The sequence below is a fragment of the Lepisosteus platostomus genome, chromosome 5 (genome assembly GCF_059453375.1).
Source record: "Lepisosteus platostomus isolate fLepPlt1 chromosome 5, fLepPlt1.hap1, whole genome shotgun sequence".
NCBI lineage: Eukaryota > Metazoa > Chordata > Actinopteri > Semionotiformes > Lepisosteidae > Lepisosteus > Lepisosteus platostomus.
In genome coordinates this window covers 32113217-32131764 of record NC_142615.1, presented here as the reverse complement: position 1 = coordinate 32131764, position 18548 = coordinate 32113217, and the positions used below count along the sequence as shown (strand labels likewise).

At 51.2% G+C, this 18548-nt stretch overlaps 2 protein-coding genes across 2 annotated transcripts in view; both read right to left on the bottom strand.

The window, feature by feature from the left end:
• LOC148665564 (antigen WC1.1-like) overlaps window positions 1–18548 on the bottom strand; it is a 589159-nt gene that overhangs the window by 159844 nt on the left and 410767 nt on the right. Inside the window, exon 8 of the mRNA XM_088630949.1 lies at window positions 13661–13674. Within this exon, the coding sequence (XP_088487075.1) occupies window positions 13661–13674 (14 nt within the window). The remainder of the gene's footprint in view (window positions 1–13660; window positions 13675–18548) is intronic.
• Window positions 18084–18390, bottom strand: LOC148665591 (histone H4-like). Its single transcript, XM_088633083.1, has one exon. The coding sequence runs from the start codon at window positions 18387–18389 to the stop codon at window positions 18084–18086; it is 306 nt and encodes a 101-aa protein (XP_088489209.1). The 5' UTR covers window position 18390.

The following is an 18548-nucleotide window of genomic DNA, read 5'->3' as shown; positions in this document are numbered from 1 at the left end:
CAGATAGTGGTGGGGTTGGGATGTCAGGGCTTGACGACACTGCTTAACGCAGAGAGTGGAGGGGTGAGTGTCAGGGTCATATTACAGTGCTTTAGGCAGAGAGTGGCGTGGGTGGGATGTCAGAGCCTGACCATACTACTTTACGCAGAGAGTGGCGGGGGTGGGATGTCAGGGCCTGACGATACTGCTTTACGCTGATAGAGGCGGCGTTGGGATATCAGGGATTGACGACACTGCTTTATGCAGAGAGTGGAGGGGTGGGTGTCAGGCTCATACGACAGGGGTTTACGCAGAGAGTGGCGGGGGTGGGATGTCAGGGCCTGACCATACTGCATTATGCAGAGAGTTGAGGGGTGGGTGTCAGGGCCATACGACACTTCTTTACGCAGAGAGTGGCAGGGGTGGGATGTCAGGGCCTGATGAGACTGCTTTATGCAGAGAGTGGCGGGGGTGAGATGTTAGGGCCATACGACATTGCTTTACGCAGAGAGTGGTGAGTGTGGGATGTCAGGGCCTAACGATACTGCTTTAGGCAGAGAGTGGCGGGGGTGGGATATTAGGGCATGAAGACACTGCTTTATCTAGAGAATGGAGGGGTGGGTGTCAGGGCCATACGACAATTGTTTACGCAGAGAGTGGCGGGGTTGGGATGTCAGGGCCTGACAACACTGCTTAACACAGAGAGTGGAGGGGTTGGTACTAGGGCCATACGACACTTCTTTACGCAGAGAGTTGCAGGGGTGGGATGTCAGGGCCTGACGATACTGCTTTATGCAGAGAGTGGAGGGGTGGGTGTCAGGGCCATACGACACTTCTTTTCGCAGAGAGTGGCGGTGGTTGGATGTCAGGGCCATACAACAGTGATTTACGCAGAGAATGGCGGGTGTGGGATGTCAGGGCCTGATGAGACTGCTTCATGCAGAGAGTGGAGGGGTGGGTATCAGGGCCATACGACACTTCTTTTCGCAGAGAGTGGTAGGGGTGGGATGTTAGGGCCTGACGATCCTGCTTTACGCAGATAGTGGCGGGGGTGGGATGTCAGGGCTTGACGACACTGCTTTAAGCAGAGAGTGGAGAGGTGGGTGTCAGGGCCATACGACAGTGCTTAACGCAGTGAGCGGTGAGGCTGAGTTGTCAGGGCCTGACAACACTGCTTAACGCAGAGAGTGGAGGGGTGAGTGTCAGGGCCATATGACAGTGCTTTAGGCACAGAGTGGCGTGGGTGGGATGTCAGGGCCTGACTATACTGCTTTATGAAGAGAGTGGCGGGGGTGGGATGTCAGGGCCTGACGATACTGCTTTACGCAGGTAGTGGCGGGAGTGGGATGTCAGGGCATAAAGACACTGCTTCATGCAGAGAGTGGATGGGTGGGTGTAAGGGCCTGACAACACTGCTTAACGCAGAGAGTGGAGGGGTGAGTGTCAGGGCATGAAGACACTGTTTTATGTAGAGAATGGAGGGGTGGGTGTCAGGGCCATATGACAATTCCTTACGCAGAGAGTGGAGGGGTTGTGATGTCAGAGCCTGACAGCACTGCTTAACGCAATGAGTGGAGGGGTTGGTATCAGGGCCATACGACACTTCTTTACGCAGAGACTGGCAGGGGTGGGATGTCAGGGCTTGATGATACTGCTTTATGCAGGGAGTGGAGGGGTGGATGTCAGGGCGATACGATACTTTTTTACGCAGAGAGTGGCGGTGGTTGGATGTCAGGGCAATACGACAGTGATTTACGCAGAGAGTGGCGGGGGTGGGATGTAAGGGCCTGATGAGACTGCTTTATGCAGAGAGTGGAGGGGTTGGTGTCAGGGCCACACATCACTTTTTTACGCAGAGAGTGGCGGTGGTTGGATGTCAGGGCCATACGACAGTGATTTACGCAGAGAGTGGCAGGGGTGGTATGTCAGGGCATAAAGACACTGCTTCATGCAGAGAGTGGAGTGGTGGGTGTCAGGGCCTGACAACACTGCTTAACGCAGAGAGTGGACGGGTGAGTGTCAGGGCATGAAGACACTGTTTTATGTAGAGAATGGAGGGGTGGGTGTCAGGGCCATACGACAATTCGTTACGCAGAGAGTGGAGGGGTTGTGATGTCAGAGCCTGACAGCACTGCTTAACGCAGAGAGTGGAGGGGTTGGTATCAGGGCCATACGACACTTCTTTACGCAGAGAGTGGCAGGGGTGGGATGTCAGGGCCTGATGATACTGCTTTATGCAGGGAGTGGAGGGGTGGGTGTCAGGGCGATACGACACTTTTTTACGCAGAGAGTGGCGGTGGTTGGATGTCAGAGCCATACGACAGTGATTTACGCAGAGAGTGGAGGGGGTGGGATGTCAGGGCCTGACAACACTGCTTAACGCAGAGAGTGGAGGGGTGAGTGGAGGGGCCATATGACAGTGCTTTATGCTGAGAGTGGCGTGGGTGGGATGTCAGGGCCAAACGACATTGCTTTACACAGCGAGTAGCGGGGGTGGGATGTCAGGGCCTGAAGGTACTGCTTTACGCAGAGAGTGGCGGGGGTGGGATGTCAGGGCTTGACGACACTGCTTTACGCAGAGAGTGGCGGGGGTGGGATGTCAGGGCTTGACGACACTACTTTATGCAGAGAGTGGAGGGGTGGGTGTCAGGGCCATATGAAACTTTTTTACGTAGAGAGTGGCGGGGGTGGGATGTAAGGGCCTGACGATATTTCTTTATGCAGAGAGTGTCGGGGGTGGGATGTCAGGGGCTGAAGATACTGCTTTTCGCAGAGAGCGGTGGGGTGGGATGTCATGGTTATACGACAGTGCTTTTTACTGAGAGTTGTGGGGGTGGGATGTTATGGCCATAAGACACTGCTTTATGCGGAGAGTTGAGGGATTGATGTCAGGGCCATACGACAGTGCTCCACTCAGGCCTCTGCTTGAATTTGTACTCCTCCTCTCTCTCCCTATCTCTAGCTCTCCCTCTCTCTACCTCTCTCCCTACCTCTCCCTTTTCCCCTCCCTACCTCTCTCCCTACCTCTACCTCTCCCTCTCTGTGGGGCCAGCAGGGGGTGCTTTACCCTGCGGTCTGTGTGGGTCCTATTGCCCCAGTATAGTGACGGGGGACACGATCTGGCCCACCAGCGACGAGCAGGTTACCAGATCTAGATAAAGGGGGCAACTCTTAGTCGTATGAGCTTAGTCACACATCGCAGCAATTAAAAAAACAAAACAAACATATTATGTCTGTTACTAACGACTTTTTTTTCCTACATTGAAAGTCTCTTTCCTGGGTGATTTTCTAGCACGACTGGGGCTCTTCATTTCTCCTCTGTGTCTCATCGTGGGCGGATTTGAAACAGACCACAGAACCTGCCGCTGCAGTTCTCTCGGTTAGGGGCTCTCATCCTGCATCACCAATCTTCCACAGGAGGGACGGAGCTGAATTTCTGTCTGGAAAATAAACTCCAGAGTGAGAGAGAGAGAGCAGAGAGGGGTAGGGAGAGGTAGAGAGAGGTAGAGCAGTAGAGAGGTAGAGAGAGGGAGAGAGGTGGAGGGCGAGGGAGAGGGAGAGTGGTGGAGAGAGAGGGGGTTAGGGAGAGAGGGAGAGGTAGAGGTAGGGAGAGAGGTAGGGAGGGGAAAAGGGAGAGGTAGGGAGAGAGGTAGAGAGAGGGAGAGGTAGAGGTAGGGAGAGAGAGGGAGGAGGAGTACAAATTCAAGAAGGAGAAAATCCACAACACAACACAGGCGTCGGCATGCGTGGGCTACAAAAGGAACAAGTAAAATGTTTCCTCAGGGCTGAAAAGAGAAGGAAGGAAAACACACCGTTGCGGCGCTACGACACGATGACGCCGAGCCAGTTGAGCACAGCAAACCCAACCTGTTCTCACAAGTTGCTTGCACTTCAGGCGAAATAAAAGCTGCTGAGATAAATCAGGAAAGCGGTAACTATTAGGACTGCTCACTGTTCCTCAGGCTGGGACAGGAGATCACACACTGTATTATTATTATTGAGAGACAGGCTCACTGTCTGTTCCTCAAGCTGGGACAGTGGATCACACACTATATTATTATTACTGAGAGACAGGCTCACTTTCTGTTTCCCAGACTGGAACAGGAGATCACACACTGTATTATTATTATTGAGAGACAGGCTCACTGTGTCTTCGTTTGGGCTGGGACAGTAGATCACACACTGTATTATTATTATTGAGAGACAGGCTCACTGTCTGTTCCCCAGGCTGGGACAAGAGATCACACACTGTATTATTATTGAGAGACAAACTCACTGTCTGTTCCTCAGGCTGGGACAGCAGATCACACTGTATTATTATTATTACTGAAAGTCTGGCTCACTGTTCCCGAGGTTGGGACAGGAGATCCCACACTGTATTATTATTATTTAGAGATAGACTCAGTCTTTTCCTCAGTCTGGGACAGGAGGTCACACACTGTATTATAATTGTTGAGAGACAGACTTACTGTCTTTTTCTCAGTCTGGGACAGGTGGTCACACACTATATTATTATTGAGAGACAGGCTCACTGTCTGTACCTTAGGCTGGGACAGTAGATCACACCGTATTATTATTATTATTAATATTATTGAGAGTCTGGCTCACTGTTCCCCAGGCTAGGACAGGAGATCCCACACTGTATTATTATTATTGAGAGACAGGCTCACTGTCTGTTCCTCAGAGTTGGACCGGAGATCCCACACTGAATTATTATTATAGAGAGACAGGCTCACTGTATGTTCCCCAGGCTGGGTCAGGAGCTCACACAGTATTATTATTGAAAGACAGTCTCACTATCTGTTCCTCAGGCTAGGACAGGAGATCACACACTGTATTATAATTATTGAGAGACAGGCTCACTGTCTGTTCCTCAGTCTGGGACAGAGGATCACACACTGTATTATTATTATTTAGAGACAGGCTCACTGTCTGTTCCTCAGAGTTGGATAGTAGATCCCACACTGAATTATTATTATAGAGAGACAGGCTCACTGTATGTTCCCCAGGCTGGGAGAGGAGATATCACTGTATTATTATTATTGAGAGACAAACTCACTGTCTGTTCCTCAGGCTGGGACAGGAGATCCCACACTGTATTATTATTATTTCAAGACAGGCTCACTGTTTGTTCCTCAGTCTGGGACAGGAGATCCCACACTGAATTATTATTATTGAGAGACAGGCTTACTCTCTGTTCCTCAAGCTGAGACAGGACATCACATACTGCATTATTATTGATTGACAGGATCACTGTTCTTCGGGCTGGGACAGGAGATCACACACTGTATTATTATTATTTAGAGACAGGCTCACTGTCTGTTCCTCAGAGGTGGACAGGAGATCCCACACTGAATTATTATTATAGAGATACAGGCTCACTGTATGTTCCCCAGGCTGGGTCAGGAGCTCACACAGTATTATTATTGAGAGACAGGCTCACTGTCTGTTCCTCAGGCTGGGACAGGAGATCACACACTGTATTATTATTATTGAGAGACAGGCTCACTGTCTGTTCCTCAGGCTGGGACAGTAGATCACACTGTATTATTATTATTATTATTATTATTATTATTATTATTATTATTATTATTATTATTATTATTGAGAGTCTGGCTCACTGTTCCCCAGGCTGGGACAGGAGATCCCACACTGTATTATTATTATTGAGAGAGAGGCTCACTGTCTGTTCATCAGACTGGGACAGGAGATCCCACACTGAATTATTATTATTGAGAGACAGGCTTACTCTCTGTTCCTCAGGCTGAGACAGGACCTCACATACTGTATTAATATTATTGAGAGACAGACTCACTGTTTTATCCTCAGTCTGGGACAGTTGGTCACATACTGAATTATTATTATTGAGAGACAGGCTCACTGTTCCTCATGCTGGGACAGTAGATCACACTGTATTATTATTATTATTACTGAGAGTCTGGCTCACTGTTCCCCAGGCTGGGACAGGAGATCACACACTGTATTATTATTATTGAGAGACAGGCTTACTCTCTGTTCCACAGGCTGAGACAGGACATCACATATTGTATTATTATTATTGATTGACAGGCTCAGTGTTCCTCAGGCTGTGACAGGAGATACCACACTGTATTATTATTATTTAGAGACGGGCTCACTGTCTGTTCCTCTGGCTGGGACAGGGGATCACACACTGTATTATTTTTATTGAGAGACAGGCTCACTGTCTGTTCCTCAGGCTGGGACAAAGGATCACACACTGTATTATTATTGAGAGACAGTCTCACTGTCTGTTCCTCAGGCTGGGACAGTAGATCACACTGTATTATTATTATTAATATTATTGAGAGTCTGGCTCACTGTTCCCGAGGGTGGGACAGGAGATCCCACACTGTATTATTATTATTTAGAGATAGACTCAGTCTTTTCCTCAGTCTGGGACAGGAGGTCACACACTGTATTATTATTGTTGAAAGACAGTCTCACTGTCTGTTTCTCAGTCTGGGACAGGAGATCACACACGGTATTATTATTACTGAGAGAAAGGCTCACTGTCTGTTCCTAAGAGTTGGACATGAGATCACACACTGAATTATTATCATAGAGAGACAGGCTCACTGTATGTTCCCCAGGCTGGGTCAGGAGATCACATTGTATTATTATTATTGAGAGACAGTCTCATTGTCTGTTCCTCAGGCTGGAGCAGGAGATCACATACTGTATTATTATTATTGATTGACAGGCACATTGTTCCTCAGGCTGGGACAAGAGATCTCACCCTGTATTATTATTATTGACAGATAGGCACACTGTGTTGTCGTTTGGGCTGGGACAGGAGATCACACGCTGTATTATTATTATTGAGAGACAGGCTCACTGTCTGTTCCTCAGGCTGGGATAAGAGATCACACACTGTATTATTATTATTGTGAGACAGGCTCACGGTCTTTTCCCCAGGCTGGGAGAGAAGATCACACTGTATTATTATTATTATTATTGAGAGTCTGGCTCACTGTTTCCCAGGCTGGGACAGGAGATCAAGCACTGTAGTATTATTATTGAGAGACAGGCTCGCTGTTCCTCACGCTGGGACAGAAGATCACACACTTTATTATTAATGTTGAGAAAGAGGCTCACTGTCTGTTCCTCAGGCTGGGACAGGATATCATACTGTATTATTATTATTGAGAGACAAGCTCACTGTTCCTCATGCTGAGACAGGAGATCACACTGTATTATTATTAGTGAGAGACAGGCTCAATGTCTGTTCCTCTGGCTGGGGCAGGGAATCACACACTGTATTATTAGTATTATTGAGAGACAAGCTCGCTGTCTGCTCCTCAGGCTGGGACAGGAGATCACACACTGTTGTAGTGTGCTCTCACGAGGCACCAGTTCTGTAGGGGTTTGGGCATTTACTGGGACAATTATTTTTGTGGCAGTAAATCACAAAATTGATTCTTTTAATGGTCTTAGAATCCAACCATGCGATATAACTCAAACAACGCAAACACAGGTACTAATACACGAGGATACATTTATTAATATATAGAATATGCATGTAAACCTAACAGATCTTATCGTAAGGGTTATCAGAATACAAAAGATATAAATTCATTCAGTTACAAAAAGTTAAACATATCAAAAGGACATAAGTTCGGAGACATAAGATCATTCATTTAGGAAGATGCGATGGACAGAGCTCAGAGGGCGCACCTGGTTGGCTTTCCTTCTGAGTGACGTTCCTGCAACACTCTCCCGCTACTCTTGGTGCGCTCATGCCGCAACACAGGAAGGCTGGAGCAGGTGGGTGTGGGCTCTGCGCACTGCCGAAATAGCTCAGTTGGGAGAGCGTTAGACTGAAGATCTAAAGATCCCGGGTTTCGGCATTTTGTTTCATCGCGCCCTTTGTTCCTCTCTCCAGCGCCCCCTGCCTAAAGCGACGCGTCCCTTTCTCAGCCCGAAACGCAAGCGAGACACCAGCAGCGGTCCCTGCAGGTTTCCGTAGTGTAGCGGCTATCACGTTCGCCTAACACACGAAAGGTCCCTGGTTTGAGACCGGGCGGAAACAGCCTCGTTTTGCACGCTCCTGTACTTCACAGAGGCCTTGAGCGACCGGTCATTTGTTCCCAATGTATTTCCGGTGCCTTCGTGCACTCTTGTACCAAACGCACGTTCCTTTTGTACGCGGAGCCGGTCATTTGCAATTGGGCTGTGCCAACAGACCAGGACGAGCTCTGTCGGCTCAAAAGCAGCGCAGGACCTGCAAGAACAACAGAAAGATTAGCATCCAGCGGGGGCCTCTTAGTGAGCCCAAGATCTCATCAAGAATCGGCTCCAGCAACAGGGCTGGGCGCATTGTTCCATTTTCCGACCACTCTCGGTGTAAACAAGTCCCTCCTGGTCTCTGCTTGAAATGCACTTTCCTGCGTTTGCTTTGGTGTAACTGGCTTCCCCTGCATGGGCGAATGTGAAGAAGATCCTTAGTAAGTCATTGAAGAAAACCGAGAAGAGGTCGGAGTGGCCTCTGTCGTTCATCAACGATCCAGTCAGGCAGTACTCCTCTGCAAAGCGCCGTTCGTTCACATCGATTGGCTTTTTTTTGCCTTAATTCGTGCAAGTAGTAAAAGCAGACGCCCCTATTCTGGCGTGACCTGGATTCGAACCGGGGTTGTTGCGGCCACAACGCAAAGAACTGACCACTATACGATCATGGCGAGTTACCGATACACACGTGGCAGGGCGGAAAGGGCTGTGCTCTCTTCGTGTGACATAATTCGGAAAAGTCCTGACGTTGCATTTCAACTGAGCCCCAGTATACATCGACCCTTCGACACTCTGAGTGACAACTCTCTTGCGTGTTTTCTCATATTTATGTAGTTTGCTTGCATGATGCCGGGAACAGCGCGGTTGTTCGCTGCCATATGGTCTAGGGGTTAGGATTCCTGGTTTTCACCCAGGCGGCCCGGGTTTGACTCCCGGTATGAGAACGTGTTGGTTTTGCCTCCTGCTTTCCAAAAGATCAGCACCGTGTACGAAGGAACCGCATTAAAACCACTCAAACGTGCAAAACGTGCGAGAAGAGGGGGCGCTTGTTTCCAACTGAAACTTCTCGCGTGTGAAACGAGCTGATCATCGCTGCAGGAGGAGGGAGGGTTACTCTGGTAGACAGGGCTGACCTTCGGCAATAGGATTTATAGTCTCCAAGATGATATTTGCACTTTCTGGAGAGGCGATTTTCTCCACTTCAGTAGCCCGATTTCGTCGATTGTGTGGAGAGGGCTGTAGAATGTGGCGCCGCCTTTCCTGCTCCGTCCATGACAGGCGTGCTGGTCTCTGGAGAGAGAGCACGGTCCATCAGCGCACTCCAATAAAGGCACTGGAAGCAGCTCAATCGCATTGGCGAAGCTCAGCGCTGGGCCGCTGGGCACGTCTTACCACCGTTTCCATAGTGTTGTGGTTATCACGTTCGCCTCACACGCGAAAGGTCCCTGGTTCGAAACCGGGCGGAAACAGCCCTCTTTTGTTGCCACGCACGAAAGGGGATTGAGGATTCGCCTAGCGCTGTGATCGAACAGACCCACTCACCTCTTAGTGTGGCGGGATCTGCAGAGTGCATGTCGCAGCGCATCCTGCTTTCACTTCAATGCGCGTCGTGATGTACCCCGGTCTCCCGCGTGACAGGTGGGCACAGGTGACAGGTCCTATACTAACGAGGAAGAAATTCCTCTCTCCGACCCCCGGCATCGTGTCCCGACCCACCGTGCTGGAAGCCGACCCGTGCTGTGATCCCTTTATGGAGCAGAAATGACAACCGAGGAGCCGAGAGATCATTTCAGCATTTCGCGTCTGAACGGAAAACACAAACGACCAACTCGGAATGACTTGCCTTTGACGCTTTTCAAAGCGTTCTTTGTGCACGACGACTGCGCCACGTAGCAGATACAAATGGGTTGTACAACTTTGAACTAGCAAATGGAAGAGGGCTAGCCCCTTCTCTTTTAGCGCAGGTTTGATCTGTCTCCCAGAATCACCAGGGCGCATGCACACACACACCCCCGTGCCGTTGAAGTGCTCTGCTTCATTTCTAAGGGCAACTCAACATTCACTCCTACCCCGAGTGCAGAAAAGACAGCGTCCGCAGCAACAACAGCTCAGGTCTCTGCACAGGAGCTAAGCTGCCCCCATCTGCTCTGCTCTGCGGCTCCTCCGGAGTGGAGTCCTGCCTGGAGCCGTGTTTGCAGGCGGCAGCTCCCCGCGCCCTGTCTGTGCGTCGTGTCCAAGAGCTCCTGGGAGGAAGAGAGAGCCCTCCCACTCGGGGGCTTTTCCACGGTCTGTGTGAGGAGGGGCGGGTGTGTCCAGTAGCTTATCGAGCGGAAGCCTGGGGCGGCGGAGAGCTGTGATCGTGCAGACCTTGAGGTGTCACCTCTTTGTCTGCTTTCCCGCCCCCCCTCCGCCCAAGCTCTGCTCCAAAGTAGCCCGGCAACCCCTCACACCTGCACGTGTCACAACCTAAGGTGTGGTCATGAGACACCCATGGGGTGTCGTTCTGTTCTTGCTAATTGTTTCCTGCCCGTCGCAGGCAGGAGTCCATGCGAGGAAGATGCGCTGGACAGAGCTCAGAGGGCGCACCTGGGTGGCTTTCCTTCAGAGTGACGTTCCTGCAACACTCTCCCGCTACTCTTGTTGCGCTCATGCCGCAACACAGGAAGGCTGGAGCAGGTGGCTGTGGGCTCTGCGCACCGCCAAAATAGCTCAGTTGGGAGAGCGTTAGACTGAAGATCTAAAGGTCCCTGGTTTGATCCCGGGTTTTGGTATTTTGTTTCATCGCGCCCTTTGTTCCTCTCTCCAGCGCACCCTGCCTAAAGTGACGCGTCCCTTTCTCAGCCCGAAACGCAAGCGAGACACCAGCAGCGGTCCCTGCAAGTTTCCGTAGTGTAGCGGCTATCACGTTCGCCTAACACGCGAAAGGTCCCCGGGTGGAAGCAGCCTCGTTTTGCACGCTCCTGTACTTCACAGAGGTCTTGAACGACCGGTCATTTGTTCCCAATGTATTTCCGGTGCCTTCGTGCACTCTTGTACCAAACGCACGTTCCTTCTGTACGTGGAGCCGATCATTTGCAATTGGGCTGTGCCGACAGACCAGGACGAGCTCTGTCGGCTCAAAAGCAGCGCAGGACCTGCAAGAACAACAGAAAGATTAGCATCCAGTGGGGGCCTCTTAGTGAGCCCAAGATCTCATCAAGAATCAGCTCCAGCAACAGGGCTGGGCGCATTGTTCCATTCTCCGACCACTCTCGGTGTAAACAAGTCCCTTCTGGTCTCTGCTTGAAATGCACTTTCCTGCATTTGCTTTGGTGTAACTGGCTTCCCCTGCATGGGCGAATGTGAAGAAGATCCTTAGTAAGTTGTTGAAGAAAACCGAGAAGAGGTCGGAGTGGCCTCTGTCGTTCATCAACGATCCAGTCAGGCAGTACTCCTCTGCAAAGCGCCGTTCGTTCACATCGATTGGCTTTTTTTTGCCTTCATTTGTGCAAGTAGTAAAAGCAGACGCCCCTCTAGGGAGCCTGTCAGCACCCGGAGTTTTCCCCTTCTGTAAGCTCTCCATAGCCTCTCAGCTCTTCTACTGTCAAATCCTCCTCAAGTACTTCCCTATCTTCTTCACTCAAAATGTTTTCTAGCTTTGAGGTAAAAAAATGAATTTCTTCATCCTTTACCTCTGTAGAGCTGTACAGTCTTGTGTAGAAGTGTCACGCCCTATGCAGCCAGAGGGCGGTCCTTCTCTGTCCTGTCCCTTGTTTCTGGTCTGCTGTCCTTCCTGTCCCTCTCTTTCCCTTTGGCTAAATATTTCCGGGTCTTGCACTCTGTCCTCGCTCAGCACTGACGTTTGGATGTCCTGAGACCCGCCTAGCACCAGGGCGCCCCACGTCCGCTCCCTGAGGGCACAGGTTTATATACGGCATTCCTGAACTCTTTTCACTAATGAGCCCGGGCCTTTTTCCTGTCTCGCCGCTACGCATATGGGTCTTTTTCTGCCCTCCTGCTACCCACGGTTAGGCCCCTTGGACGTCCGTGACAAGAAGGCCTCAATGCAGGAGAGGATAGCACTCGGCTCTGTACTCTCTCTTCCCTCCTCATCAACTACACTTTCCATGACAGACTTGGAGCCTACCACTTTCCTGAAAAAGAAGCGAGTACACTTCTCATTTTCTTCTAAGAACTGCACTCAGCTTCTTAACAGCACTCCTCGACTACTTTCTTCGGCTATGCTCCGGATGTCCTTTTTTAAAAGGGTGATATCCTCGAGCACATCGAAGCCACTGTGCAGCATCGTGTAGAGACGCTGCAGCTGCCTCTGTTTCCTGGCTAACACTCCTCTCCGTCTGGCAGCCTTCCTTCCCTCAGCCATGAAAAAGGCCTTTGTCCTCACCTTCACCTCCACTCTCCTACTGACCCGTACAGACACTGCAAGGACAGCCACTGTGATAGTTTCTCCTTGTAGCGGGATACTACCCCCTCGTTCTCTAGCAGCTTTGTGTTGAGTTTCCAGAGGCCTGGGCCAAAGAAAGTCCCGCCCTGGAGTTCCACTCTACACCCTAAAGCTTGATGATCTGAGAAGAAGACAGGCTGAAGAGTGACCCCAACAACTTTCACTCTCTCTGAGGCAAAGCAATAGTCAGTTCTGGAGCTGCTATTCCTCCCTGACCATGTATATCCTGCTGTTGTGGGATATATACATCTATATGTGTCTGAGAGTTTAAAGTCTTGAACTAAGTTTTGCAGGGCCAGTGAGCTGGAATCCAATTTTATCGGCCTTTTGGCTAAGGTCAAGTTCAAGTGGCATGCCGGCAGTTCCTGTCTTTCCAAAGTTCTAGAAGGCGATCGAAGATCCTGAAGAGTGCTTGAGCTGGTATCGCCCTAGGTTGAGCCTAGGGGGTTAAGGCCAAGCAGCAGCTGAGCTGGGTGGGATCCGGCAGCAACGTTCTCTCTCTCTGCTCTCTCCTCTCCCCTCCCCCTTTCTCTCTCTCTGCCTCCTTGGCCTCTTGGCTGGGAATAGGTACTCGTGGCCTGCCCGCGGTGCTTACTTTCTTCCTCGAGACTCGGAAGCGCTATCCGCTCCCTCTCTCTCTCTGCCTCCTTGGCCTCTTGGCGGGGAGTAGGTACTCGTGGCCTGCCCGCAGTTCTGACTTTCTTCCTCGAGACTCGGAGGCACTATCCGCTTCCTCTCTCTCTCTCCTCCTGCGCCTGCACCTAGCTGGGCTTTGCCCACAAGGACAAAGGCCAGGGCTCCCTTGCTGCTCCTTTAGCAGCTAAACCCTCCTCTCCACAGGACCTTGCTCTCTCTCTTTCTCTCCTTTTTTCTTTTTTCTCCTTTCCAGATGGCAGACAAGAAGACACTGATCCGGTTCCACTGGACCAAGAAAACAGAGATGATGCCAACTGCGAAATCCTTTTTCATTACCTTCCTGAGAGGGATCCTGCAGTTGGTGGCCAGAGATCTCTACTGCCTGCAAGACAAGAAGGCAGAGAGATACATGGGGGCCTACATGGCCACGGACGCCTCATATGAAAAGGCAACGAAAATGATCAGAGAAAAAGGTAAGCACCCCGGTTTCTCTGATTTCAGGCCGGAGCCCTTTGAGGAAGACAAACCAGAGGACCATCACAGTCCTCACATACAACCCCTACGAACCAATGGAACTGGTAACAGCGTACCTAGGGAGGTATGTAACTGTGGTGGGCAAACCGACGGAGATCAGGGACAGTTGCGGCGTCTGGTACGGCAAACGCCAGTACCGAGTCCTCCTGAAAGAGGACCCAGAGGGCGTCGACGGTTTCCAGCACTCCCCGGCCCACTTCAACAATGGAGCCGACGAGGGGTACCTTTACTACCCCAGGATGCCACAAGGAGAACACGTGTGACATCGTCAGATGTCACAACTGTAACAAAGAGGGGCACCTGGCTAAAACCTGCCGGGCAGCCAAAAAGTGCAACGGATGCGGCGCCGAGGGACACCTCCTTCACCAATGCAAGGTAAGCAAACCTTCGTTTGTGCAGGTGGTGGAAGCCGGCCGGCAGAAACCGGTCTCAAGACAAAGGGAGAGAGGTGAGAACAAAGAACCCGCACCTCCCCTGCAGAGAACCGAAACTGCCGAGGCCACACCCCAGCCGCACCAGTGCCTCAAGATGGCCGCCAGGACGACGGACAAAATGGCTGACCGGAGAAAGGGCCCTAATAACTCCCAGCAAGAAGGGAAAGAGGATCCACCTTCGGAAGGACAAAAGAAAAGAGTGGTAAGGGAGAACAGTTTCCTAGTCCTAGAGGAAACTGAACTTTCTTCCCCCGAGGCCCAGGAACAACCGGAGGAGGCAGCCCAGGAAATGGAAACCCTCCCCCCCGAGGCCCAAAGACGACAGGAACTGACAGCCCAGGAAACAGAACCCCCCTCTCCGAGTCCCACGGACAACAGGAGGAGGCAGCCCAGGAAGAGGTAACCCCCTTCCCCGAGTCCCACGGACAACAGGAAGAGGCAGCCCAGGAAGTCGGAACCCCCTCCCCCAAGGCCCAGGAGCAACTGGAGGTCCCCGAAACTCCTGGAGAAAGGGAAGAAAAAAGCCTTCCCGAAGCGGTGGTGGAGAGTATCCTCAAGGAAGACGAGGATTACTTTGAAGCCACCCTGGAGCCGGGACTGATGGTAGGGCTGGACCTGTCCAACATGTTTACCTTTCAGTCCCCAGCGAGACCTGGAGGGAGCCCAGCATATTCCCCCCAGGACCCGAACGAGAGGAGTTACATCTAGGCTAAACAGTGCCCAGATGTAGACTCCCAAGTTTTCCACTGTAAGCACAAAGAGAGGGGGTTCAACTTTCACTTGTTTAATCATGACTGTGAAACTTACCTTTCTAACAACTAACGTGAGAGGGCTAATAGACCCGTTGAAAAGACGGGGAGTCTTTCATGATCTGGCCTCAAAGTCTTTCTCAGTTTGTTTCTTACAGGAGGTCCACCTGAAGGATGAAAGTGACAAGCTGACATTCACCAGGGAATGGACGAAGGGAGAATCATGCTGGAGCGTAGGAGGGTCCACTCTTCCGGAGTGGGAATCCTCCTCGGAAACCCAGAGATGACACTGGTTTCCTCCTTCTCGGTGGTGCAGGGCCGGATCCTGGTCGCAGACATCGACTGGAGGGGGCAGAAGTTGAGAGCAATTAACGTCTATGCTCCAACAGAACCCTCTATCCTGAAGGAAGTGTTTGCCGACCTGGCCAGCTGCTGCACCACCAACAGACAGGTGGTGCTTGGCGGGGACTTCAACGTCGACCGGGAGAAGGGGAGCGACGCTAGCTCGGCAGAGCTGGAGTCGCTACTCAAGCAGTTCTCCCTGGTAGACAGTTTCAGACGGTGCCGCCCTAACGACGCCGGAACGACATGGAAAAACTCCCCGGGAGTGTGCAGCCGCCTGGACTACATCTTTCTGCACACAACCTGCTCCCTGGAGTTGGCGACGAAGTCCCCGGAGTGGTATTCCAACCACGAGCGCTTGACAGTGGTGGCTAACACCAACCTGCCGGCATTCGGTCGTGGGTACTGGAAGCTGAACCGGGAGATACTGAAGGAAGATGACTTCAAGGCACTGTTTCATAAAGACTACGCGAGCTGGTTCGATCTGAGAGACGGCTACAGCTCCATGGTGGAATGGTGGGAGTCGGTGAAAGACAGGACCCGAACCCTGGCACAGACGTACTGCAGACGGAAGGTGGCCAGGGAGAGGAAGGAAGCTGCACGACTCCAGAGACAACTAGAGGAGGAGTACAGCTCGGCTAACGGGGGAGGAGCCTTCAATTCAGCCCGGGCACGGGACCTGAAGGAGAGGCTCCGCAAACTCAATCAGGTCCGAGGAGCCCAGAAAAAGAGGGTGATCCACGGCCTGAGACGGGGAGATGGAGAGGAAGTGCTGGACGAGAGCGACAAGGTAGAAGCAGCCACCGCTTTCTACACAGAGCTCTTTTCAGAAAAGCAGACGGAGGTGGAGGCAGGCGATGCTTTTCTGGAGGAGCTGAAGGCACGAGTACCTGAGGAGGTGAGGGAGGACTTGGAGGGTCCGATCGCGGCCGAGGAGCTGAAGGCGGCGCTCTTGTCCATGGAGAATGGCAAGGTGCCGGGGCCGGACGGACTCCCCAAGGAATTCTACACCTGCTTCTGGGACACCCTGGTGGCAGATCTGGTAGAAGTGGCGCAGGAGATCTTCCGCCGGGTGAAACTCGGAGACACCATGAGGGAGGGCATCATCTCCCTGCTCTTCAAGAGCCCTTAGCAGAGACGGTGTGACGGGACCCTGGAGATACCGGGAGGCGCGGGGGAAACCCAGAAGATCTCCCAGTACGCCGACGACACGACGCTGTTCCTGAGGTCGGACAGGGGGTTGAGGAGGGCCCTGCAGGTCATGGACCAATACTCCAGAGCCTCGGGGTCGAAACTCAACCGCCGAAAGAGCAAACTGAAGTTATTCGGGCCCTGGAAGTACAGGACGACGGCGCCGGAGGGTCTCGTGCTCTGCACGGAGCCCCTCAATATACTGGGGGTTTCCTTCCAGAGCCAGGACAACGAGACCAACAACTAGACCAAGAGGATCGCCAAGGTGAACGCGAAGCTGGGTCTGTGGAAAACGCGGTCGCTGTCCTACACAGGGAAAGTGATGGTGTTGAAAGCAGACATCCTGCCGGCTTTGGTTTACCTGGCGGTGGTGTACCCGCTGCCGGCCAGACTCAGACGAGCGCTGCAAGGGATGATCTTCGGCTTTGTCTGGGGCGGCAAGTATGAGTACATCACGGATGTGTCAGCCGGTCGAGGAAGGGGGTCAATGTCCCACATTTCCCCATGAAACTCGACTGCATCTTCTACTGCAACCTCTGTCGGGCGCTGCGGGAGCCCATCGGACCTCAGGAGGAGGACGAAGCGCCTAGTCGCCAAATGGGGTTTCCCCACGGCGAGGGAGCGCTGGAAAGGACTTTGGGCCCTATACAGGGATTAAAGGACAATAGCAAGCGGTAGGTTTGGAAGGACTCTCTTAATTGCACAAATCCGCCCCCACTTGCAAAGATTGATAACGGACAATCAATCTCCGTTCCGCCATTGTTTTTTATTACATGGAGTGTTAATATGTGTGAGATGTTCCTTTTGAGATGTTTTTTTTGCGGAATAAAGTATATTTTGTAGAACAAAAAAAATACGTTTTTGTTTCTGGAGCAACTGTTAGATGAAATGTGCTAATATGTAACCTAACTCCAGTGTGAATAACTAGAAGAGGGTAGCAGCTCCATTCCAGACCAAGGGAGCTTTGAGATTGGCTGGGCCAGATATCGCATTTGCATATCTGATTTGGAAATGTAACACTAAACCCCCTTCTTGCATGGATTTAACTTGCACCCAAGAGTCCCCTACTGTGTATTGCTACTTATTTTTTGGTGGTGATTACCAGTTGACAGGTTTTTTTTGTTGAATTATAAATGGTTTTGTATTATCACCCTGAATGGCCTGTACTCAAGGTTTGGTAGGGTCTGCATTTATAACTTAGTTTTTAAAATTAGTCAAGCAATATGAAGCATCTCCTTTTACTTTTAAGTCCCTTAAATACATTGAGCACAGCTTTCTCACCACTTAAGATTGTTTTTTGATACCATCCTTACAAAAAGCAGAAACTTTCCGATTTCCGGTATCTCTTTAGTTAAAGACTTCAATGCTTAAAATGTTTAGGGAGAAATGGAATACTGGTGTGTATTTTTTACTTTAAAGTACCAAGACCAGCCATATACAGTACTCTATGTTAATGTTCCAAAATTAATATCGTTTATGGTCTTCACACGCGTTACAGTATGCTCCTATTCTTTTTATGCTCAGCTACTAAGATTTCCCTTCAGTGGTAAAATTCAATATCTACAACGGGCACAGTAATGACGTTTACAGTAAGTCTTTCTACGACAGACCAACGGACCACGAGTGCCCCTGTCGGTCAACCAATCACGCACCGCGGTACCCCGTGTCATCTTACCTGCGGTACGTGTCTGTACCGCTCACTTTGAATGGCTGCATCTGTACGTCGGGGTCCGGTAGTGAAGATCCTGTTTAGCCTCCGAAGCCGTACAGGGTGCGGCCCTGGCGCTTCAGCGCGTACACCACGTCCATGGCGGTGACGGTCTTCCTCTTGGCATGCTTGGCGTGCTCGGTGCAGGTGGCATTCTCCAGGAACACCTTCAGCACCCTGCGGGCATCCTCATAGTTCAGCCCGGAGATCCGCTTCACTCCCCCACGGCGAGCCAGGCGGCGGATGGCGGGCTTGGTGATTCCCTGGATGTTGTCACGGAGAACCTTACGGTGACGCTTAGCGCCTCCTTTCCCGAGTCCCTTTCCGCCTTTGCCTCTTCCAGACATCTTCTAGTTATCAGCTGTGAACACGACACACACTGCTCATCTTTGATGTATAATAGACATCTTTCTTTGATGTCTATTATGCATCAAAGAAAGATTTTTATAGGTGTAGAAACTAGTAAATAAAGCCAATGATTTGTTTTAGAAATGTATTCTTAAAAT

Excerpts from the sequence above, each read along its gene's own strand:
- LOC148665591 (XM_088633083.1), bottom strand. The coding sequence starts at position 18,389 with ATGTCTGGAAGAGGCAAAGGCGGAAAGGGACTCGGGAAAGGAGGCGCT.